A 25761-nucleotide genomic window follows, 5' to 3' on the forward strand; every position below is an offset into this window, starting at 1 on the left:
TGAGTTTGTAAAGTGCAGAACAGCAAACTTTAATTTTAAGACTGTAAAGGAATCCAAGAGCAGAATGCCTGCGACCTGCTCCATACCCCACTGTCTTAGTTAGTGTTTCCATTGCTGTGATGAAACACCATAGCCAAAGCAACTTGGGAGGAAAGGGTTTATTTGGTTTATACTTCCACATCACTGTTCATCATTGAAGGAAGTCAGGACAGGAACTCAAACAGGGCAGGAACCCAAGGAAGGGTGCTACTTACTGGCGAGTTCCCCATGGCTTGCTCAGCTTGCTTCCTTAAAGAACCTAGAACCTTAAGCCCAGGGCTGGCGCCACCCACAGTGGGCTGGACTCTTCCCCACCAATCACTAATTAAGAAAATGCCCTACAGGCCAGCAGGCAGCCCAGTCTTACAGAGGCACTTTCTTGTTTGAGGCTCCCTCAGGCGACTGTAGCTTATGTCAAGTTGACACAAAACTTCCAACACAGCCATACCGATTGTCATCATTCGAGACAGAAGGAGCAACACTAACCCAAGGGAAGCAGCTGTAGGTATCTGTCAGTCAGGAAGACAATGGCTCATTCAGTGTCGTTGATAAAAGTCAAGCTGACATGACTTTTATTGATGGGTGGGTACAAAATGAGAAAAATAGTTTTTCATGAAGCTTTTCATATCTACTATAAAGAACTGTAATCTGTTTATATTTTTTGTGTTTGATACAGGAGTGGTCTCTGTATGGAGTTGGAGTTAGGGATTGTCCCTCAGTAGTCGAGTGCCTTCTTAGCACCGATGAGGCCCTGATCTCCATCGTTAGTATCTTGAAATAACAATAAGATGATCTTGATGAAGTGGTAGGAAAAAATAGGTGTTTAGTTTCAAAATGCCCATTTTAATGTATGCATTTTAAAATAAGAATTGTTGGCAAAACTGTCCCAGACTTCCAAGTTACGGTGGGGACACATTGCTCTAGGCAAAATCCAGGAGTCTAAAGTCTCAAAAGTTAATGAAAGTAGGAAGGACACACAAGAATATTCCCAGGTCCAGGTGTGAGAGGGAGGGAGGAGCATCGGGGACTACAGAGGTGTCTCCAGGACACTTGTGACTGCCCATTTTAGGCGCTCCTCCTCTTCTGGTTTATGAAGACTCTGGTGGGACCTGGGCTGTCTTAAAACAGCTCTCACAGTTGGACTGTGTGGAGATCGCTTATCAAGATAGCCTTATCATTACGTTCCATGTACACGGGGCCACAGAGGACTGACAGGATCCCACTGCTCACTAGAATAAGGCTTCCTCATATCCATATAGTTACTAAGTAAGACTTTGTAATAAAGGAAGAAACATACTGTCTTTTAAGATACAGGTTCTTTCTACGTCGTCCATGCTATCCTTGAACCCTGAGTCTTCCCGCCTCCACCTCCCAGGTGCTGTGATTGTGGACATGGACCACCATACCCGTCCTCCTTGTCTATAGGTGTCTCTAAGTGCCTTCTTGTGCTCAGAGCCTGGGATTAATCCTCATGGCCAGCTTCCATCTGCACACTGTAATGGATAGTTTGCTTACTTTTTGAAAGGTATTGGATCAGAAGTGGCAGGGTTAAAAACTACAGACTTTATTGGCAAAATGATAGGTTAGTGGTGGCTTTTAAAGCATGGAGTGTTGCAGATAGAAGTCTTCTCAGGGGACTAACTTTCTCACTGGCATTTCAGGCGCGCGGAACTCGAAGCCGCAGTGCAGAGGAAGGTGGAGTGTGAGAGGAAGGCTGTGCGCATTGTCGAGCAGCTTCTGGAAGAAAACATCACAGAGGAATTCCTAAAGGAGTGTGTATGTATGAAGTTGACAAATTACCAGATTTTAAATACGACATCTGTCTGTAAGGACTTACCTATGTGTATGAGTGTCTTGTACATATGTTCGTGTTTGTGTGTGCACTTTGAGTGTACAGTGCCCAGAGTCTGGAAGTGGGTGTCAGATCCCTTGGAGCTGGTGTTGTAGGTGATTGTGATCTACCCAGCACAGAACCAAACTCAAAAACCTCGGCAAGGGCAACAAATGCTCTCAACCACTGAACTGTGTCTCCAGCACCATCATTTTTAAAAACTGTACGTATGTATGTGTGAGTGCATTCCACGTATGTTTAGTTACCTGTGGAGTCCAAAAGAGGACATCGGTTCCTCTGGAGCTGGAGTTGCCAGCATTTATGAACAGCCTGATGCGGATGGGTGGGAACCAAACTCAGGTCCTCCGGCAGAGCCATCTCCGGTCCCCCAGTCTAGCGTGTCTTGGTCTATGAGACTTCCCTGCACTATTGGAACCTTTAAATTTTATTTCAGTCCTTAGATCCAGAATGTATGATCTGTCTTTTAAAATTACCAACTCTGATAATAGTTCTTGCTTTATAATGACTTTAAAATGAATTAATAAAAAGTACATAGTAAGATGGCCGTAGTTACAATGTATGATTAAATACATACAACGTATGTAGTTATAACATATGATTAAGTTTCCTTTATTACTAGTGGGGTGGGCGCACATGCCATGCCACGGCATGCGTGTGCATGCAGATCTGTCCTGCCATGTGGGTCCCGGAGGAGAAACTCGGGCTGTCATGCTTGGCAGCAGAAACCTTTTCCCTCGGGTCATCTTGTCCGCCCAGACGCACGTGTCCGGCAGACACTCACGGAAGCACTTTTCCTCATGTGCTCCTCTAATCCGACTTCACGGTCGTTCGTGATCTGTTCTGTAATCTGTTGGGGAACACCCTTTCTTCCTGTTCCAGGGGATGTTGATCACACCAGCTCACTACAGCGACGTCGTGGACGAGAGGGCCATTATCAAACTCTGCGGCTACCCTTTATGTCAGAAGAAGCTAGGAGCCGTAAGTGGTCTTCTCCTAAGTGTGTTTGTTAGTCTCTACAAACATTTTGTGGAAAGAACGGGAACGAAAGCCTGAGGCCATGCACTGATAACTTGGACTGGCCGAAAGTATTAACCATAGACGACTTAATTCTCTGTGACATAAAGTTTGTGTCCCTCACTTAAATTCTTTAGTAAATTATGCTTTATTTTTCTTTAGATACCGAAACAGAAATATAAAATTTCTACTAAAACCAATAAAGTCTACGATATTACTGAAAGAAAGGTAAGTTCAAAAGCTGTTTAATGTGGCAGTTAATTTTTAAATGATATTAAATAAAATTCTAAATTTTACTTTAAAATTTGTCTGTTAGACAATAACTACAGTAACAGATGTTTCTATATAAAACTAAGGTGTTAAGAAAATTTCTTGCTTGAGCTTTAACTAAGAACGGGATGTGGGGAGTCAGGAGTCCAGTCATTCTCAGCTGTGCAGCGGGTTTGAGCGGGTTTGAGGCTTCTCTGGGCCACCGCCCTCCCCCAAAAAAGATCTGAACATTTAAAAACAGAAAGTGCACAGTAGTATAAGCACAGGCAAGTAAACCAGGTTAAGAAGGATGAGCCAGGGGCGGATTCACACATCTGTGAGCCCTCAGTACATGGCGACAGGAGTCTCGTATGTGAGCAGAGAGAGGGTGGGTCTTTGAGGAGCTGGAGGTGGCACAGTTGTCCAAAGGTGAGAACTGACTCACCCCAGTCCGTATACAAAGTGGGTGGATAGATGTGTGTCCAGAAAGCAGGCCTCTTTCAAGACAGGATGGGAGAGTATAAACTTGGACAGAAAATTAGCAAAGAAAGTGTTCATTAAAAAGTGAGAAAAACAAAGGCAGGTGTGGTGGCTCACACCTTTAATCTCAGGGAAGCAGAGGCAGGGGAATCTCTGTGAGTTCAAGCCACCTGGTCTACAGAGCGAGTTCCAGGACAGCCAGGGCTCTGCAAAAGCCACAAATATCAATAATAATAATAATAATACTGAGAAAGAGAGGATAAAACAAGTGAAAAGTGTGAAGTTATATTTCCTACGGATTCATGGCCAGAATGTGTAGTCTAAGAGAAAGGAAGGCAAACGAAAGGGAGACTTCCATGTGCCAGGTGCAAATGGCTAGTGAACGTGTGAGAACACGCTAAAGCTAGTGTAAACACAGTGAGTTGGTTGTACAACTCCAAAAGGAGCTGGTGGGAATAGATGATGTTACAGCCATGTTGAAAGCCCATTTTGGAATCTCAGTTTTACACCAGGAAGTGGGGAAGGCTGTGGCTCAGAACCAGAGCCTCTTACATATTAGAGAGGCTCCTTAACGCTAAGTAAAGCCAGGAGCCCAGAAGCGTCTCACATTCTTGGTGACCAAGCCTTTTTATTATGTTACATGCCGTGAAGAAATTCCTGGGCCGTGTGTACCGGGGTATATGTATAAAAGTATTCATAGCTATATAATATAGTATAGACATATAGTGAAATAATATTCTAATTTTAAAAAGAAAGTAAATGACATAGGAACTTCTAAGACATTAAGTGAAGCAAAGCAACACAAAAGGACAAATACAGTATAGCCCATTTATATGGTCCTTTGCTCTCAGTGTTTCCTTTTATTCTTTGATTTTCTCATTCATGTTCTCTGTAGGCTGTGTTTGTAAGAAGAAACATAATGAGCTAATTTTAAATGTTCCTTTCCAGTCTTTCTGCAGCAATTTTTGTTACAGAGCATCTAAGTTTTTTGAAACACAAATTCCGAAAACTCCAGTATGGGTTCGAGAGGAAGAGAGGTAATTGAATCTTTTTGTCTTGTTTGCTCCAGTGGTCGGGTAACCTCCTGCTTTTGACGCTGGCCGAGAGCAGGCTGAGTTCTCAGCAGAGGGTCACTGTTCACACAGTTTAGCTCTGGGAAGTGACTGTATCTTAAGCATAGTTACTAAGGATTTTTAAATGGGAAACCTTACCTGCAAGTGTTTTTCTCTAATGTTGTAATTTTGATCACAAAACTGGAGTTCGCATTCTGGCCCTTGCTTTGCCCAGGGTGAATCCTGCTCGTGTAACAATCCTGGATTAAAGTAGTGACTTTTTTCAGAAGACACTGGCTCTTGGGAATCTGGCTGAACTCACTTTACTGCTAAGATAGCGGGTTTTGTTACAATGACTGCAGTACCCTGAGCTTTAAAAAAGCCAATATAAAAGTACCTTTTTGCTAAAACATTTGAAGGCTTTTGCTTCAGGAAATAATTAAACACTTGTAGTATTTTACTGATGTAGAATTTAAAGAAATTTATTAGTAAAAGCAACAGTTGTTATCATTATCCAACTAAACTGTATAGAAACTCCAGACAAATACATGGTGACATTAGTATCCTCCTAAATAGCGCGTGTTGTTCGTGGACAGACAGGGAAGAGGGATGCTAAGTAAATACAAAAACACTTGGTGACATTAGTATCCTCCTAAATGACGCGTGTTGTTTGTGGACAGACAGGGAAGAGGGATGCTAAGTAAATACAACGACTCAGCTGTAAAGAGATGCAGTTGATGCTAGAGCTGTGCTTTAAGACAAACAGACGAAACCTTAAATTCTGTCCCTGAGTAAGATGGAAGGATACCTCTCTAGATTCTGTAGTTCCTTGGCAGCAGTGGCAACCTTTGGTGGCGTGTTCCTCTGTAATCCCTTCCTATGCGAAGCCTGCCTGTCACCCTGTGGCCTTAAACCGAACGTCATAGAGACGAAATCGGCCGTTTCATCACTAGCTGTAGCTTTCGTGTTAGAGACTAAAGGCACCATCGTCCCAGGTAAATGGGCACCCGCACTCTTCGTCTCTCCAGAGCCGCTGCCGTCGACGGTTGACCCAAACCAGCAGCACTCCTCTCCCCCTGAGCAACACCAATGGCTCAAGTTGTCTTTGTCTTTTATTTCCAAAGATATATTCTCTGCTTGTTAAATTCAGCCCTCTGTCACATCCTTATACCTACTTCAAAACCATTTACCAAGCCAGACATGATTGTACGTGCCTGGAATCCCCAAATTCCGAGGAGGCAGGATGACCCAGAGCGAAGGCCCTCCTTATCTACATAGTAAACCCCAGGCCAGCCTGGCCCAAATGAGACACTGTGGGAAGGAAGGAAGGAAGGAACGAAGGAGAAGGCATTTTCCTACCAACTGTTTTCCTCTGACTCAGTAACTCTTCGCTGACCTTTTCCTAAGCCTCATCCTATCTCTTCAGAATGTCTACTTTTCCTCGTAACTTGAAGCCTTGATCTATGTCACTTTTGGTTATTGAGCTTCATCTTGTTTATATAACCTTTCTTAATTTTAGTGGAGGAAAAAAGATGAAAATAGCCCTTTATTCCCCTAATCTAGACAAATGCCCTTAATTTCCAGAGTACTCACTGTACACTTAGTGCCTGACAAGACACACACATGGCAAGGCACATACGTGCTCATGGCAAGGCACACACATGCTCATGGCAAGGCAATACATGCACATGCATATACATGTGTATCATAAATCTCAGCCTTGAATTTAATGGTAATTAAGATAACAGAATAAATACGTGAGTGAAATTGTTTAATAACTTTGCTGAGTATGTATGATATAAATTTCATGACATCACCTAATGACAAACTGTAAACGGAAGAGAAAAGCTCAAGGGAGTTGGTTGGGGATTGGACATTGGCTGCCTACAGGGACCCTCTCTTGGCCAGTGTTCCACTTCCCATCTTTTCAGTTACCAGCATTAACTATAATCTAAAAATATTAGATGGACGATTCCAGAAGTACTTCATAAATTCTTAATTATAAATCATTCTGAATAGCACAGTAAAGATCTCACACCATGTTCCTCCTTGCCCACGGCATGCATGGTTCATCCCTTTTCCCAGTGTGGTCACACTGTAGAGTGTGTGTCAGGCCATGTCACACCACGTTCCTCCCAGTACACAAGGTCTTTTGAGCAGACCTTGCTCTGGTATTGGTCTAGAAGATTCTCAAAAGCCTAAAAGATCCATAGAGTCAATCCAGTTCCTTTGTTGAGTGTCCTTTCAAAAATGGAGCCTATCCTGTGAGCTATGATAGACCCTGTCTGAAGTCAGGCTCCTCCCCGCTGTGCTCTGCTGACTGATGGGCATTAGTGACAGCTGCCCTTTGTCTAAGCAGAGCCCCCACTGTGTCTAACAGTGTGGTACAGCCAAATCCTACTTTCTCACGCTAGAAGCTTCACTGTGGCCGTGTTGTAGTTTAACAAATCCACTAGAGGTCACTGTTGTCACTGAGAATGGTTTTTCAATGTGTTGCTGCCTTTTAGAACAGCTGTTCTTATTGTTTAATGCAGAGATTTTTAAGTAATAAATGTAAATTTTACTATAGCAATTTAATGGTAAATTTAAAATACAAATTTTAAATCCATTCAAGTAATTAATATCTTATGCAATTAATTATAAACTTTTTCATTAATGCATCTTGCATTATAGTCTAATACATGCATATGCCTTTAAGAACAGTTTTTTTCTACCACTTTTATGACATGCCGATTACCTGTGTGGTTTGTCACCCGCAGTTTGAAGAGCTCTGTTTGGTTCACTCTAGTTTGGGTTTTTAGTACCACACAGTGGTCTTTAAGCACTAGACCACTGTTCCTCCCTTGTGGAAGCAGAAGTCTACGTCTGTGTTCGCCCGTTCTGATGTTCGGTCAGAATGAAACTGGACAGACTTGGGCGGCCTTGTCACAGGCGCGGTCTGATAGGCGTTTAGACGAACCAGCTTGCTGTTTTTGTAAAGAGGAAGGCTGAGAGAAGACTGGGTCGAAGTTTAGATGAGAAGGGAAGCCGGGGTGTTTTAGAGTGTGTCATGTTTTAGAGCATGTCAGGGAAACAGAGTAACTAATCTGACCCAATTCAGTCGCTCGTACGTCGCTGTGAATACTTGGATGAATTTGATATATAATTCCCTAACTTTGTGTTAGAGTTAGGAAGTCATTCATTATAGTGAAAAATGTCTACAATTAAAACACATCCTCAAGTGCTGGGGAACAGTGCTTCTCGCAGGCATCTCCCCGTAGTCTGCCCAAGACAACCACGAGGTCGTGCTGTGTTCATCTGCGTGATGTCCCCCAGTGTGACTGAGGAGTTGCTCACCCAGCTCCTGCTCAGAAACAGACCACATACAGTTCTGTTGCTGAAACAGTGTGCTTCTACATAGTCTGCGCTTGAATTTATAAATCCCATATGGTTTTATACAAGTAGAGTTTGGCAGAGCTTGGGGCAGGACTTTCTAGAATTATGAGTTAAAATCTAAAAAGGAAGGACAAGTGTTGAACAGCCGATTTTGTCTTTAAATATCACATCTGTGTGAATGGTTAATGCTGACAGAGCTAAACGCATCATGTGGCCTAGAGCTGGGGATTTTTACATATCAGTTCTCAGCAATAAACATGTATAACCTGAGGGGAGGAAGCCAAAAACCTCTGCAGAGCAACTTTTATAACCTCCCTGAGCAGCCACCTCTGCTCAGTGATCAGAATAAACTCCTTCTGAAAAGATTTCACTGTGTCTGAAGAGCTTTGAGGCCCCCACAGGGAGGACTGTTGGCAACCAGCTGTAAGTGTGTACATACACTTTGCAAGTGTTGCACACGCGCGCACACACACGTGTGTGTGTGTATGAACATATCTTTTCACAGGGGTCACATATCACATATTCTTCATACCAGATATTTACATTATGGCTTATAACAGTGGAAAAATTACAGTTATCAAGTAGCAGTGAAAATAATTTTATGGTGGGGGCCACCACAACATGAGGAACTGCACTGAAGGGTCGCAGCATTAGGAAGACTGAGAACCACGGCACTAGAGCCAGGTGCAGTGACATACACCTGTGAGTCTAAGGTTTCGGCAGAGGGATTAGGAATTGAAGGTCATTCTCCACTACCTGTGAGTTTGAGGCTAAATCATGTCTCAAGAAAAAAAAATGAAAACAGTCACCTAGATTGGCTTTAATGAAAATAGGATAAATTATTTATTTTTAAAATTTTTATTCTCTCATACATTACATCCCAACTGCAGGTCAACCCCTCCCCCGCCTCCNCCCCCCCCCCCCCCCCCCCCACAACCACTCCTCTTTCATTTCCCTTAAAAAAAAAAAAAAAAAAAAAAAAAAGAGCAGCCTCCCAGAGATATCACCAAACACAGCATAAGTAGTTACCATAAGTCTAGATCCAAGCCCCCATGTCAAGGCTGGACGAGGCAGCCCAGTAGGGGGAAAGGGTCCCAAGAGCAGGCAAGAGTCAGAGACACCCCCACTCCCACTCTTAGGAGCCCTCACAAAACATCAAGCTCAGACACATACAGGGTCTGTAATAGTCACTTCAGCCCTGTGATCCCCTCAGAACCCTGCTTAGTTGACTCTGTAGGCTGTATTCTCCTGGTGTTCTCCATCCCTCTGGCTCCCACCGTCTTTCCTCCCTCTCTTGTGCAGGGTTTGCCTGGCTCTGCTTAGTATTTGGCTGTGGGTCTCTGCATCTGTTCCAGTGGTTGCTGGATGCTGCTTCTCTGATGAGTTGGGCTGGACATCGATCTATGAGTATAGCAGAGTATCATTAGGAATCATTTCATTGACTTTTTCTCCCAGTCCTGTTTGTTCCTATCCTGGGTCTCTGGGCTGTCCAGCCTCTGGTTCTGGCCCTTCAGCAGTGTCACGGGTGGGTTCCTTCTCAGGACATGGGTCTCAAGTGGGACCAGTTCCAGTCATTAGTTGGCCACTCCCACAGGTCCTGTGCCAACATTACCTCAGCATATCTTGCAGGCAGCCCCACTGCTGGAAACTTTGCCTGGTTATGGAAGATGGCCAGTTCAGTCTCCATGACTATGAGACTTCTCTAGGGTCACTCTCGTAGAGTCGAGGGAGTTTCCACTGCACTGGGTTTCTGTATCAGCCCTCTCCATGCCCCAGATTCCAGTCATCTCTCCAGTATTCTCTCCCACCTGCCCCAGTCTAGCTGCAGTATTTATCCCCTCCAAGGGAGATCTGTGTGTCCCCTCTTGAGCCCTCCTTGTTATGTAGCTTCTCTGGGTCTGTAGATTGTAGCATAATTATCCTCTATTTAACAGCTAACGTCCATATATAAGTGAGCACACACCATGCTTTTCTTCATAGGTCTGGGTTACCTCACTCAGGATGTTTTTTTTTCTAGCTCCACCCATTTGCCTGCACATTTCACGATGTCACTGCTTTTAACATCTGAACAGTACTCCACTGTGTAAAGGAACCACATTTTCTTTAATTCTTCCGTTGAGGAGCATCTGGGTGGCTTCCAGGTTCTGACTGCTATGAGTAAACCTGCAGGCAACATGACTGAGCAGGTGTGCCTGAGGTGGATGCAGTGCCCAGGTCTGGGCCCAGGAGTGGAAAGCTGCATCTTGGTAGATTGAGTCCCAGTTTTCTGAGAAACCGTCGTAGTGATTTCCGTAGTGGCTGTACAAGTTTGCACTCCCACCAGCAATGGAGCAGTGTTTCCTTTGCTCCGGCATGAGCTGTTGCTTGTGTTTTTGATCTCAGCCATTCTAACAGGTGTAAAATTGAATTTCAAGAGTTGTTTTGCTTTGCATTTCCCTGATGGCTAAGGAGATGAACTTTTCTTTAAGTGCTTCTCAGCCATTTGAGATTCCTCTGCTGAGAATTCTGTTTAGATCTGTACCCCGTTTTTTATTTTAATTATTTGAATTGTTGATTTCCAGTTTTTTGAGTTCTTTATATTATATATTAACCCTTTGTTGGATGTAGAATTGGTGAAAATCTTTTCCTATTCTGTAGGCTGCTGTTTTGTCCTATTGATGATGTCCTTTGCCTTGCAGAAGCTTTTCAGTTTCATGGAGTCCCATTTATTGATGTTCTTAGTGCCTGTGTTATTGGTGTTCTGTGCAGGAAGTTGTCTCCAGTGCCAATGCATTCAAGGCTATCAGTGTGTCTAGTTTTATTTGATCCATTTGGACTTGAGTTTTGTGCAGGGTGATAGATACAGATCTATTTGCATTCTTCTACCTGCTGACTGACATCCAGTTAAACCAGCACCATTTGTTGAAGATGCTTTCTTTTTTTCCAATTGTGTATTTCTGGCTTCTTTATAAAAAAAAAATCAGGTTTCCATAGCTGTGTGGATTTACTTCTGGGTTTCAATTCTATTTCATTGATCACCTGTCCTTTTTTGCCATACCATGTGATTTTTATTACTATTGCTCTGCAGTAAAGTTTCAAATCAGGGATAATGATTCCTCTGGATGTTCTTTTACTGTACATGATTGTTTCAGCTATTCTGGTGTTTTTGTTTTCTCATGTGAAGAAGAGAATTGTCCTTTTACGGTCTGTAAAGAATTGTGTTGGAAATTTGATAGGGCTTGCATTATCTGTAGATTGCTTTTGGTACGATGGCCATTTTTACTGTGTTAATCCTATCAATCCATGAGCATGGGAGATCCTTCCATCTTCTGATATGAGTTGTGGGCTGGGATATGGTACTGAGGAGAGAGAGAGCTGTTGGGTAGTCTGGGCAGGCTCTGAGGAAGTGTTGGCGGTCTATTGGGTGGGCTTAGCATGGGTACTAGGAGCCAGCATGGCCTTTCTAGATTTATAATCATTTTGAAAACATGTCTTAAGTAGAGTAGTTACTAGTTTTGTGTTTTCTAAATGAGCTTCCAGAACTATCACCAGGGCAACATAAATTATGAAGAAAATATTTAGCATGAAGAGAAATAACAATTTTAACATGCACAAAGAATTTTAACTTCATCTAAGAAAGGATAGAAAAGGCAGTGTATCCTGTCTCATTCTCTGTAAAGGTGCACACAACAAAAATAAACATCTCGTTGGTCATAGTGTGGGACCATTACTCATTTCATAGGTTAGGGACCAACAAAGGCACTAAAGTCACTTAAAATACTGCCTGGTAAACCCAGCGTGGTGATGCATGCCTACAATCCCAGCTTGAGGCCAGCCTGGTCTTCAGAGAGAGTTCCAGGACAGCCAGAGCTATTACACAAAGAAACCCTATCTCAAAAAAACCAAACCAAACCAAAAAACAAACAATCTAGTAACAAGGTTGACTGAGTCTCTCTGTAAAGTCAGAGGGAACAGAAGCAAGAACAGTAAGATTTGTAAAACACAGTCAAGAGGAGCAAACCAAAACCAGGTATTTTGGGGGAGTGGGGCAGGGGGCTTGTTGTTGTCTTCCTGACACTAGAGCCGCCTGCCATGGAAGGAGCTGAATTTGAGGTAAGACCTAAATTCTAATCTCGGTGATCCAAGGTTCCCCTTTCCTTACCTGTGAAAACAGCTGGCAGTTGGAGGATCATTTGAAATAGTATGTGAACCAGGGAGCCCGTCTGTAACGGTGGCAGACTACAGCCGTGAACCGGGGAGCCCGTCTGTAACGGTGGCAGACTACAGCCGTGAACCGGGGAGCCCGTCTGTAACGGTGGCAGACTACAGCGGTGAACCGGGGAGCCCGTCTGTAACGGTGGCAGACTACAGCAGTGAACCGGGGAGCCCGTCTGTAACGGTGGCAGACTACAGCCACAGCAGTGGTGACAGCTGAGCTGCAGTAGAAATGCAGTGAACAGCACACAGAACACCTATTAAACGATGACCTCATGTTCTGCGCATCCGGCTGTGCCGTCCCTTCATGATTCACCGCTACCCTTTAAGCCCAAGGCCTGGCAATGGTTCCACCACCAAGCTGAATCATCAGCCCCTTTACCACAATTTTAAAAACCTGTTGTGGTGGTTAGTGTTAACTCTCAGCTTAGGAGAATCTAGAATCACCTGGGAGGGGGCTTCTCCGCAAGTCCCCCAGGGGCGGGGATTAGTTTACCTTACTAGAGGTGGTGAGACCCACCCACCGTGAACCGCACCTGCACCTTCCCTGTTGGGATGATGGAGAGGGGAAGCTGTACTGCTGCAGCAGGCACCATCGTTCTCTGCTTCCCACTAGACACAGTGGCGCCAGCTGACTGGAGCTTGCCTCTCTGACCTCCCTACAGTGATGCCTGGAACCATGGGCCAGAATGTTGGTATATGCTATGTGCTAATGCCCCCTGCTATCAGAAGCAGAGATTTTATTTCTTTAAAAAAAAAACAAACAAACAGACACCGCCAGGTGAGCCTGTGGTACCAGCTGCTGAAGAGGCTGGGGCAGGAGATCAGTTGAGTCCTGAACTTAAAGACCGGTGTGATTAACATAGTGTAATCCCATTTCAAAAAAATAAATCTACAAAATGAAATTCAAACTAGCTTAAATTGTATTGATGATATAAAATGTTTCGGTTAGATTGTCCCTTGATTCAGCAGCATTTGGACCCCTGCTGCCGTCAGGGTTGTAAGCTAGAGTTTCCTCTCTGACCACAGCTTTGATCTTGTCTGCAGCCCTCAGCCGGCTGCGACCTCCTCCTGACCCTTCTGGGCTGACAGACTCTTAGCGTATTTGATCTCAGACTCCACATTCGGTGGTTACAGCCTTGCTCTCAAAGACGATTCCAAATTCTTTCTTGTTTAACTTTCTGCCCTTTCCACCTACCAAGGTCCAGTCATTTCCCCCCTATACTTGGATTGCTGGACATTACTGAGAAGGTTTTTAAGACCAATAACATTTTGGGTTTTGGTTGTCTGGGGTTGTTAAACTACGTATTTTAGGGACCGTGGAGCTTAAGCGTGTAGTAATAGGTACAACATGCTTGGCTTGTGTGAAAGGGCTGGGGTTGGAATGCAGGTGGTGAGGAGGCCTGCTGGCTCGCATCTATAATACTAGTATTTGAGAGGCTGAGGCAGGAGAAGGGTAGACTTAAGGCTAGCTGAACTTTGTAATGGTTCCAGACCAGCCTGAAACGTAGTGAAACTCAAAAACAGATAGATACTTAAATACATATACACCTAAATACCCTCCCGCCCATGTCCACCTGGCACCAAAGCCGTATCTCCGGCATTCCATGGGCCTAATCACAACTGCCCCTCATTTTCCCATTTGTGTTAATAATCCACAGGTCTTTCTACTCACTTTCAACGTCCATCCCAACCTCCAACCTCCAGTGTGTTTTAACCCACTGTGCTCGAACACGTGGGCATGTTGGCCTCCCTGTCAGCGTTGGTTTCTTCCCGTGCTCTTGGTTCTCTCTTCACTGCAAATGCAATGGTCTGTTCTTTGTTATAATTTTTCTTTCTTTCTCCCTGCCTGCCTCCTTGGTTTAGTCCACTCTTCTTGCTCTTAGGATGCTTCTCTTCCCTCTACTTTAAAAAAGAAAAAGAACAATAAAAGAAATGGTTGCCACCAAAATAGTTCTTGGTGATCTGGCAAGAGCCGTTTAAGACAGGTATTGGGTGTAGAGCCAGCAGACAGAGGCTGGTGACTAGATGGCAGATGTGCAGCTGAAAATGAGTGCAGACTTTGTGTGTTCTGTCTACATGTGTGCTTATGTTCCATGCGCATGCAGTGCCCTTCAAGTCCAGACGAGCACACAGGTTCCTTGGGTCTAGAGTTACAGATGGCTGTGAGCCCTCACATAGGTCCTCTGGAAGGGCAGTCAGTGCTTCTGCTCTTACCTCAAAGCCATCTCCCCAGCTCGAGTACAGACTTCTTTAAAGGAAGCTTACAACAAAGATGTTAGTGAAGTAGACACCTGCTTGCATGTTAAGAGGGTGGGTTTAAGCATGATTATCTGTTCTAGAAAGGTGGGCATAAAGAGTGAGGTTCATAGGTTTGACTTCAAATGTCTTTAGCTATAAACTGTACGTAAGACCAGATGAGATCGTGCCTTTCAATCTTTCCTTGATTGGCTCAGCATCATTTCTGATTTCCTGTTCATGTGTCTCTCATGCACGTAACATGTTCTTATGATGAGTCTGATTTTTTATAACAAAAATCTGTTTGACAAAAAATTACTATGAAATTTGTGCGTGATATTTATGTGAGTGATATTTCATGTGTGTGATATATAAATATGTGATAGGTATATATGTGTGATATGCCTTTGTGAGCGATATATTGGTATATTAGTATGATTTATTATTAGTGTGATATATATTAGAGTGATGTATCTATATTTGTATATAGAGAGTGATATATTGATATTTCAGGCACGATTGGTCTGATGAGAAGCTGAATGGACAGTACTGAGAGAGGAGATATAGGCAGGACTCCCAAGCAGGGAGAGTAAGGAGGAGGAGGAATTTAGGCTTGGGGGAAGAAAGAAAAAGAGATGCCAGGGCCATGTGTGCTGGGTATCTTGCTCTATAGCTGTTTGCCTCGTCCCCTTGAACAGGATTGGAACATGAAGCCAGGCTGACAGCCAGCCTGTCTCTGCTCCCCTCAGTGGGGTCACATTCAAGCACATAGCTAACCCAGCCTTTTACATGACCGCCAGGGATTTGTACACGCCAAGGCGTCTCCCCAACCCTAGGAGGACAGCGTGTGTGCAATGGCACGTGGACTCCGTAGGCCACCGCGGCAGCATCTTCCCTGGCTTGGAATCCTGGACTGTGTGAAAGTAGAGATAGTGTTAGCTGAGTGCTGACTAGAATGAGCAAGCAGGGACCCATGCGTTTATTCTCTTCCTGCTCTTGACTGTGGATGTGGTGTCTCCAGTTCCTCGGCGGTGGATTGTAGCCTGGAATTATGAGCCAGTATGTTCTTTCTTTCCTAAATTACCTTTCTCGGTACTTTATCACTGCCGGCAGAAATGAAACTGGACACCACATGTGCCTGGCAACCCGAGTTTGATTCTCAGAGTCCATGTGAAGGCAGAAGCGAAAACTGACTCCAGAGTTGCCTGTGTGTTGACTGAGCTTTCTGTCCCGACTGGTTCCACAGTCGTTCAGTCCCAGAGAAACAAACAGAGGTCTACATTATTATAAACTGATTGGCCTAATAACTCAAGCCTCTTATTCTTACATCTTAAACTAGGCCATTATTCTTGCCTGTGTTAACCATGTGGCTTGGTACCTTTATCCATGAGGCATTCTCATATGGCTTCCTCTGTGGCTGGGTCACAGCTGTAGACTGAATCTTTCTCTTCCCAGAATTCTCCTGTTCTTGCCCCGCCTCTATTTCCTGGCTGGCTACTGACCAAATCAGCATTTTATTAAACCAATACAAGTGACGGATCTTTACAGGGCACAAGAGCATTGTCCCACAGCACTTCCCTCCTCTCCGATGGCGCTAGCTGTGTCCAGGATACACAGGGATGAGTGAGGGCATAGGTCGGAAGAGTAGGAGAGGGTAGAGACACAGCCAGCAGCAATGGAACAGTCTGTCTGTAGCTGGGGAGTTATGAGTAACCACGCGAGGAGGACCACGAGAGCGGCGGTCATGCGATTCAGTGAGCAGAAGGCAGTGGGGAGCTGGAGGAGTTGAGATGCTGAGGAACGACCTGCATTTAGCCTCCAATTGAAGGCTGAGGTGTGAAAGGGAAAACGCCTTCAAAAAGCTCACTCATTTTTAAGATTTAGGAATTACTCAGCTGCCGGTGGTGGCAGTGGCAGACGCCAGTTTTACCCCGTGTACCTTCTGATGTGAGAGCTCAGGATGTGACGGAGAGGGACTGCCGTAGTCAGCAGCGAGCGGTTCCACTGCCGAGGGAAACACCTGGGCCTGGCATTTTAAGTTGGCAGCCTTGAAATGCCAAAATTCAAATAAGTTGTAGTTTCACGCGTGCATTTAGCTTGTCTTCATTGAAAGGTTGGGTTAGTACTTCTGTTGTTGCTGTTGTCGGTTTTATTATTTTGTAATGATTTTGTTGTTTCCCAATCCTCCCCGTGCACCCTTGTTTGGGACTTTAGTCCTAAATGGTGCCTTAGTGACTCTCTGGTGTGCTCTGGGCCTTAGTGTTTCTGTTTGCTTCACCTGTCTTCTTGGCATTTAGAAGGTGCTCGTTCTTATCAGGTTTGGAAGGAGCTCAGTGGTGCAGCCTTTGCCCAGTGTGCCCACGCCCTAATTCAAGTTCGCACTACAAAATTCTCTGGAAAAGGCATCTTTTTAGTCACTTCAGAGGTGCTATGGATTTTTTCTGTCCTCATGGATTTGCTGACTGTCTTGTTTGTCCATCTTTGTATTTGCCTTCTTTTTTCTTTGAAGCTGGCCTCAAACTTGCTGGGTCACCAAAGGTGACCTTGAACTTTTGTTCTTTGATGAGACGCTCTGGGGAAACACAACACACACATCTACTCACCCCCAGTTAGGGCACCCACAACAGACCAAAATACTCATGAAGGTCAAATGTAATTTCTGACATTATGTACCAAATTGTTCATGAAATTAAGTTTAACTTACTTGATTTGTATAGGGACTGGAGAGGTGGCTCAGTGGGGAAGAGCACTTAGCTGCTCTCACAGAGGACCGGTTCCCAACAACCACACGACAGCTCACAGCTGTCTGTAACTCCACCTCTAACTTACCTGACACCCTCTTCTGCATTCTCCAGGCACTGCACACACAGGTTGCACCAACACTCAGGTCTGGTACGGTGGCACAGTTAATCCCAGCTGTGGGATATAGAGTAAGACTCCCCCCCCCCAAAAAAACAAAAAACCATAGTACAACAATATGATTGCTATCTCAGGAGTTAGGTTGATTGGATAAGAATTGCAACATGGTCTCTGCCTTCAAGGAGCTGGTGGATCAGTGTAACTTAAACATTTACTTAACAGTTCTGACAATAAGAAACGAAGTAATTGACTACCCAGATCTGACAGTGTTGGGGATTTAGAGATGAGTGGTCCGCTTATACCGGGTGCATGGACTTTGACCTTAATTCTGCAAATGACTTTTAGGTTAAAAAAACAAAAGATTGGATCCAGATTTTTTTGCATGTGTTTTTAGTAGTTTGCCCTTTAATTTTTTTCTTAAAAAAAGAAAAATCTTCATTCAAATTACTTCTTCAATTATATTTCCTATGCAGTATGGTTACAGTAAACCCTTGACTGTGTTTGATGTGTTACCTTCAGTCTCCTCTCTTTGGTTTGTTCCAGGCCCCCCGACTTCCAGCTGCTGAAGGAAGGACAAAGGTTCGTTCGCATCAGCTTGTCCGTCCTGAGTGGCCAGGTGGCATGAGCTCCTGGACTTCCTGTGCTGCTGTGGCACAAAGACCGCGTGATGTGTTCAGCCTCTTCTTTTGTGAGGGAAAGACGATTTGTTTGAGCTGTCTGATTTATTACCCAGCTGTCCCCCTGAGGACATCTAATTGAACCTGTTGAAACAGACACAAACACAGCCTCCATCTCAGATATGGTCCCTTTGTTGGTGAGGTGGTGCGCATTGTATTTGAGAAAGGGTTTTGTGGTCTTACAGGATTTTAAGATATTAATGTGTTGCTTAGTTATTTGAAGGAATATCTAGAGCTTCAGTATAAATGCGGGTTGTGGGTTTTTTTCCTAACCCCACCGCAAAGCTCGTAAGTGTGGTGTGCTCAACAGCAGCCATCGCTCAGAACAGATCCCCCAGCTCTCAGTTAAACGTCCCTGGTTCTCAGTCACAGGTGTTCAGCACAGAGAAGAGACTCTTGTTTATTGGCGGACACCTTTATGGTTTTAACCTAGTGTAAGGTGGACACCGTAAAACCTCAAGAGAAATAACAAGACATAAACTACCAGTTTTATTCTAACTTGTTTTTGATTTGTTTCATTTTTTTTTTGGTATTTATGTGTTTGCCCAGGAAGGTCAGGAGAGGGCATTGGATTCCCTATCTGCCCTGAAGTTCTGGGCAGTTGTGAGCCACCTGTGGGTCCTGGGTCTCGAACCCAGGTTCAGCACGAGTGGTCTTAACTGCTGAGGCATCTTCTCAGCCGGGTCTTGTTTCCTGCAGTTACGCTTGCTTTCTTCTCACCCGGCAGTCCTTGCCTCCCTCCTCTCCCCACACTGTGCCTGAGCTTCTCCCCCACACGTGTGCGTGAGCACAGCCTCTCGCGCACTCTTGTTTGGCCCCACGTGGACTGCGGGGCTTCTGTTTGTCTTCACTCCTTCTGAACTCCTAATCCTATTTCAGTTGAATCTGAAAAGTGAAAGATAGAATCTTTGGTTGAATATGTTGATGTACCAACTTCATTTCTGTTTTGACCTTTGTGTTTTTTATTCCGTGGAACTTTCTGTATAATGGTCAGCTAGAGCTAGAAAATATTCTGTTTTTTCAAGCAAAAATCAAAATCATTGAACAGGATAGTGTCAAATTGTTACAGTGTTTGTTTGCTGTGCTGCTTTTAAGAAATGTAAAATAGGGTTGGGTGGTGGCGGTGGTGGGTGGAGCACGCCTTTAATCTCAGCACTGAGGGAGGCAGAGGCAGGCGGATCTCTGTGATTCAAGGTCAGCCTGGTCCACAGAGTGAGTTCTAGGATAGCTAGGGCTACACAGAGAAACCCCATCTTGAAAAACAAAAGAATTGTAAAAATGGTTAGCAACAGACAAAGGAAACCTGGAAAAGAATTGTATCAAACATGTATTAGGTTTGGAGAAATTACAGCATTTGGAGTTTATGTGAGAGAGTATAAGTAAGCCTGTGTCTAAAGGGATGGAAATTCCAGACTGTAACTGGTTTTGCTTGTCTTTCCCGGTACAGTGGCCGCTCTGGAGAAGTCGTCCAGTTCTTCAGTGACGCCGTCACACCAGCAGACATTGATGGTCCTGGTGCCCGTGAGGCCCAGAGTGAAGCCACAGCTCCCAGCGCTTGGTGTGACCACACCACAGACGATGAGCAAGACTTCATCTCTTCGCTTCTCCCTGGACACGGACCAAGGGCAGCCGACACGAGGCCACAGCCGCACAGGGAGAGGAAGAAGAAAGCTGGTCAGAAAGTGACCTCCAGGCACAGAGAGCAGACGGTGGCCAACGTCACTGAGCGGCTGGGTAACTGCAGATTGGATGGTCAGGAGAACATGGCTGCCCACGAGCTGCCTTCCAAGAGAGAAAATACGCAGACTTCCTCACCTGGCCCGTCAGTGGCTTCTGACAGCAGACACAGTGTGTCAGAAGTCACTCTGGTAGGGATAAGCAAGAAGAGTGCTGAGCATTTCAGGGTCAAATTTGCCAAGTCTAACCAAGGGTCTGGGCCAGCCTCTGGCCCAGGGCAGGGTCCTGAGGTTGCAAAGGCAAGCTTACTTCAAGTTCTGAAGGACACCTTGACTGAGTGGAAGACAGAAGAAACGTTGAAGTTTTTGTATGGCCCAGATCTTGCCTCCGTGTGCCCAAAACCACCTTCAGCCCCCGTAGCCGATGAAGAACTCGATGAAGATGATCTAAGTTGTGACCCAGCTAGTTGTGGTCCTGCTGTGAGCCAACCCCAGAACAACTTAGACGAGACACTACCCTTTAGAGGCTCAGACACGGCCACAAAGCCACTGCCAAGTTACGAGAGCTTGAAAAAAGAAACGGAAATGCTGAATCTGAGGGTCAGGGAGTTCTACAGAGGACGCTATGTTTTAAATGAGGAAACTACCAAGTCGCAGGACCCAGGAGAGGTATGTCTTCTGATGGATATTTGTAGGCTGCTCATATTCGGAGAACTCAGCAAAGCAAATCTGGGCGCAAGGCTCATCTCTTTGCCGTAGGGTACATTGATGAGATAGTCAGATGCTCTCTGGGGTACTGTTCGGTTAGCGTGTCTGTGTGACATGTTACAGACATGACTGGGGAGCTGGCTCAAGGGAGAAGGTGCTCGCTCCCCAAGCCTCAGGAGCTGAGTTCAGACCCTGGCACTCATGACTCTAGGCACAGTGGTGTGCATCTGCTACCCACTGCCAGGCAAGCGAAGGGACGGAGGCAGGGGGGCTCCAGGTGCCCTGTCACCAGTCTAGAAGAAACATCTCCACATTCAGTGAGAGGCTCTCCAGAAGCTGAGGTGGGAACCGTGATAGAGTAAGACATGCAGCATTGACCTCTGGCTTCCACGTGCCCGTGAACACACACACACAGGTGTATAAAACACACCTCGCCCAAACACAGATGGAATGTCGCAGATGAGAATGCTGTGTAAAGGGACTCACTGGGAAGTAGTGGATAAAGTTCCACTCGGCCATCTGCTAGCTTCTTAAAACTCAGTTCTTTGTGTCTCTGCTCTGTAAATGGGACTTTGCATAGCTTCCGCTGGCATTTGTTCAGAGTGTGTGACATAGCACACAGAACCTGATCTGAGATACAGGATATTGTTATCCTCTAGGATGGATCTGTTCGATTCTCATGAGAGAATTCTTCACTACCTCGCTAGTTCTGCGATGCATTCAAACAGACACTAAGTGGGTTTACTTCGCCTTGTTTTTCTTTTCAACTTTCTCATTCCCAGTTCATTTGAATGATCTTTTCTGAAAACACGACTTTCCCACAAGTTCTAGCAATTGTTGATGTTAATCCTTAAGTGTACATTTATTATGTACATTTTTTATTATTTAGCATTTTACAGAGGAGACAAGAGGGTGGATGGGCCAGGTGGGTTCATCAACCTGACAGTGACTCGGCTGATGCTCAGGTTTAGATGTTTTAATTCTTGTCTGTTTCTATAGTAGAGGGGTCAACGTTTATGCTTAATGTTACTGCTCTACTAATAGAAAGAAAACAATACCTGGTTATTTTTCTGATTGTTTTGTTTAAGAATGGGTTTCAGCGTGATACCAGCTTCCCACTGATTGATTCAAGCTCCCAGAACCAGATTAGAAGACGGATTGTTCTTGAAAAATTGAGCAAAGTGTAAGTATGGATGTGTCATTCTGGCTTGGAAAGAGATTTAAATTAACTGAATGTTTTCATGAGTTTATAATTTTTTTAAAGATGATGTGAAAAACGTCCATGAGTTTCCTCACTTGAAAGTTTCCATTTGAAGATTGTGTCTTTCCAGATATTTTTTGGTACTAAATTCTTTTTGTAGATGACGCAGAACTATCATAAAGAGTTTGGAAATTGAGACTGTAGAGTAGAAAGATGAAATATCCCACTCCTTCCTAAGCCAGCAAAGAGTGAGAGCTGTTGAAGCCAGCCTAGGAACCTCAGCTCCGTGGTGAGCAGTCAGTAGCTATGCGTTGCCCTAGCCCCTCCGCTGTGCGCTGCCACAGCCTGGTTGCCCCAGCCCGTCCACATATTCATAGGCTCCCTTCACACTCAAGAACATGAGTTCAGTCAGTTCAACCTGCACTTTGGCTTGAAGCATCCTGTGAAGGAAAGGATTGTTCTTAAATTAGCCCAGTCACAGATAACACTTAAAAGCTGCTCTTGCTTTTGTTTTTTAAAACAAAAAAGTAGCCAGGCAGTGGCAACACCCTCATTTAATCCCAGCACTCCGGGAGGCAGAGGCAGGTGGATCTCTTTGAGCTTGAGCCTACCCTCGTCTAGAGTGAGTTCCAGGACAGGCTCCAAAAGCTACAGAGAAACCATGCACCAAAAAATATAAGTAAATAAATCAGTGAATCAGACAATCAAAGAGTTTTCGGGTCTTTTTTCCAGAGGTAAAAGGTCCACCTTGGACTTTTAAACCTACATTTTCTTCTTGTAGCAAGAAAACATGGCCTGTTTCAACCACTGTTTAAGGAGTTGTATACAGAGAAGTCTCACTTTTCTAGTATTTTGAAAAGAGGAAAAACATTTTCTGGAAGCATAATATTTTTGAGCAGCCAAGATATAAAACACTACTGGTAATATAAGGGGAAGTACAGCTATCTTACTTTAAGATAATATATCTCTAAGCTACACCTGAAATCCTTTCTGATTAGTACTGGGATCTTTAGCTGGCCGGTTCATGGTCTTTTGGAAGCAGTCTCACTATCATTGGCCTGAAACTCACTGTGAATAAACCAGGAAACCATCGAACTCACAGAGATCCGCTTATCTCTGTCTCTGCCCCAAGTGCTGGGACTGAGGGCGTGCTGCCATGCCGATGTGACATTGTATCTCCAAGTGCTGGGATTGAGGGCGTGCCGCCATGCTGATGTGACATTGCATCTTGATTTGGTTCAATCTAAAAATATTGACCACGAAGAAGAACTACTGTTAAGTTTGCATTTTGAATAAATGTTTAAGTTAATATAGATTGAGCGTGTCCATATGTTAGGCTCTGCATGGATGTCTTATTCTGCCTCGTGTGTGTGTGTGTGTGTGTGTGTGTGTGTGTGTGTGTGCGCGTGCGCGCGCGCGCGTGCGCATGCGTGTGTATGTACAGAATCTGTGTCTGTGTTCATGTCCATGCAGGTTCATATATGTGAGCATGGAGGCCGGAAGCCAGCCTTGAATATTATTGAACCATTACCCTTGTTTCTTGAGCCAGGATCTCAGTGGGACCTGCGGCTTACTGACCAGGCCACAGTAGCTGGGCGCTGAGCCCAAGGAGAGACCTGTCTCCTCCCAAGGTCCTCATGCTTGTATGAGAAACATGTTACTTGCTGAGCCGTCTCCCCAGCCCTAAAAACTAATCTTTATTTTGTCCGTTTGTGAAGTAGTTCATTATCTCACCACCTGTCTGATACAGTGCAAGCCAGTATCAAACCGAGCTTTGCTTATGCGTGTTTTGAGTGCTGGGATGGGTTATCATTTTAGATCCATAGGTAGAAGATGTGCATTTCCCTGGAAATAATTTTCTAGCTGTTTTAGCAGAAGTGATTGATGGTTGAGCGTTGGGATATGTGAAAGAGGAGGCAGAAAGACTCTCAGAGGCAGAAGATTGGGAGAAGGGTTTGAATGCCGTTTTTCTGGGCCGACCTTTCTCTCCCCGTCGAAGCTGAGAACCAAACTCAGGGCTTGCTGTGCAAGCGTTCTACCCAATCCTTCCCCTTTTAACACCAGAAAGAGTAAGTGATTAGGTAGAGTGATGTTATTGTGGTTGTATATTTTTTTTTAAAAAAAAAAGCAAAAAAAAAAAAGCCTTTATATTTAGAAACATGAGTGAAAATAAGGGTCCAATGACATAATGTCAAGAATTTGCCTTAAAGTACTTCTGGGGTAGGGCAAGGGACAGAAAAATGAAGCAACCCTAACAGAATATTAAATGTTGGATCTGAGCCAGGGGTCCTGCACATCCTGTGAAACAGCAGGATGAGGGGTTCAGGGCTGTTTTTAACTACATAGAAAGTGAGGGCAAGCCAGGCTGCATCTCCATATGCTATATCTGGTGTGTGTGTGTTCCTTTGCTTTCCTGTTATAATAATAAAAAAAACTCTAGAAGGAATTAAATATATTTTGTGTATAATAAGCGTTGTGTACTTTTATTTCAAATGTGTTATGTGGTATATGCGTTTTTCACCTAATATTTTACATTTTCAAAAAACAATCTGTGCTATTTTAAAGGTGTTTTTTAAGGGGTTACTAAATGTATCTGTCATATAAATCACCTACTGATATGTTTATCTCCAAGTTTTCACTAAAGTGTGTCTACAGCCATCTTCTCGTGTTTGTTAGAATAGCGTTTGTGTGATTATTCAGAGGGTAATTAATGCTTTAGTAGTAAAACCATGGAGCCAAAGGTGAGGACAGGTTGGTACAGGGGGTGGTGTTCAGGCATCTATACTGGCCTGCCCTTGGGGTCCTTAGCTGCAGCCAGAGTGGGTTTGTGTGTCAGGGCTTTGCACGCTTTAGCGCAGACACGCACGCAACTGAAGTTAGGATAATGCTCCTTTGACATCTCACTGGTATGTAGCTTAACCCTTGCTTCTACCTGAGTGTTGCTAGTGGCCAGGAAACCCCAGAGGCAGGATTGCCCACCGAGATGTGTTCTAGCTTTATATAATGTATAATTATTTGTTTTTTCGTTTCAGATTGCCTGGACTTTTGGGTCCTCTTCAGATTACAATAGGTGATATTTACTCGGAACTGAAAAGCCTTGTTCAGACTTTCAGGTTAGTGTGAATGTTGTAATTTTCCTTCTCTGTTATTTTAGCCATACTGGCTCTGGCACAGTCCATGGGGAGGCTAAGGCAGGAGGGTCTGTGCTTTGCCTTTGTGGGCCCACATCTGCCCCACATCTGCCCCGGAGGAGCACTCGGTGCTGTTTTCTCCTCCTCTGGACAGTACTTGTGATTCCTGTTGAACACAGCTCCTTATTGGCTCAATTTTGACCAGTTTTTCTCTGGCTAGCTTGTTGTAACGTAAACTGCATTGAGGAGGAGGACTTAGAGCCTGGGGAGATGCTGCAGTCAGTAGAGTGCTGGCCTGGGAAGCAGTGACCTGAGTCTTAGTTACGGCTTCTATTGCTGGGAAGAGTCCCACAGGCAACTCTTATAAAGGAAAACATTTAATTGGGGCTGACTCACAGTTCAGAGGTTTAGTCCATATTGTCATGGCGGTCAACATGGCGGCACGCAGGCAGACGCGGTGCTGGAGAGGTAGTGAGATCTTGACCGACAGGCAGCAGAAAGAGACTGTCCAAGACCTCAAAGCCACCTCCACAGTGGGCATACTTCCTTTAACAAGGCCACGCCTCCTAATGGTGTCATTCCCTGTGGTCCAAGCCTTCAACACATTGATTCTATGAAGGTCATTCCTATTCAAACCACAAGTCCCCAAAAGCCAAATATTTTAAAAAACGAAAAAGCTAGCGTAGTTGTGTGTGTGAGTAATCTCTGCACTAAGGAGGTAGAGACAGGCCCTGTGGCTGCCGGCAGCCATGGTAGTTGGCAAGTTCTCGGCCAGAGGGAGACCCTGCCTTAGAGATGGTGGGTGACACCTGAAACACGAAACCCAGTTGTCTTCTGACCCCACACATACGCACACACACAAAAGGAAAGTTGTGTCTGGACACAAAGCAGCTCGCAGCAAATTTAATGAAACCGTAAGTGTGCCCCAGATGAGCATCTCTGCGGTGAGCCTCTGGGTGCACGAGGCAGGCTGATCCTCAGGGAGGCTCACCTGCAAGCACACGGGGCAGGTAGTG

At 44.7% G+C, this 25761-nt stretch overlaps 2 protein-coding genes across 4 annotated transcripts in view; one reads left to right on the forward strand and one right to left on the reverse strand.

The window, feature by feature from the left end:
* Glmn (glomulin, FKBP associated protein) overlaps positions 1-25761 on the reverse strand; it is a 110100-nt gene that overhangs the window by 30909 nt on the left and 53430 nt on the right. The gene's annotated exons all lie outside the window — the stretch shown is intronic.
* Positions 1-25761, forward strand: part of Rpap2 (RNA polymerase II associated protein 2) — a 62917-nt gene that overhangs the window by 1684 nt on the left and 35472 nt on the right. For all 3 annotated transcript variants that reach the window (XM_050155590.1, XM_050155591.1, XM_050155592.1), the window contains exons 3-10: positions 1701-1815; positions 2771-2869; positions 3068-3133; positions 4583-4671; positions 17896-17931; positions 19477-20374; positions 21502-21596; positions 24647-24727. In XM_050155590.1, the coding sequence (XP_050011547.1) occupies positions 1701-1815; positions 2771-2869; positions 3068-3133; positions 4583-4671; positions 17896-17931; positions 19477-20374; positions 21502-21596; positions 24647-24727 (1479 nt within the window). The remainder of the gene's footprint in view (positions 1-1700; positions 1816-2770; positions 2870-3067; positions 3134-4582; positions 4672-17895; positions 17932-19476; positions 20375-21501; positions 21597-24646; positions 24728-25761) is intronic.

Source organism: Alexandromys fortis, unplaced genomic scaffold (genome assembly GCF_014885135.2).
Source record: "Alexandromys fortis isolate MF-2015 unplaced genomic scaffold, M_Fortis_MF-2015_v1.1 scaffold_87, whole genome shotgun sequence".
Classification (NCBI taxonomy): domain Eukaryota; kingdom Metazoa; phylum Chordata; class Mammalia; order Rodentia; family Cricetidae; genus Alexandromys; species Alexandromys fortis.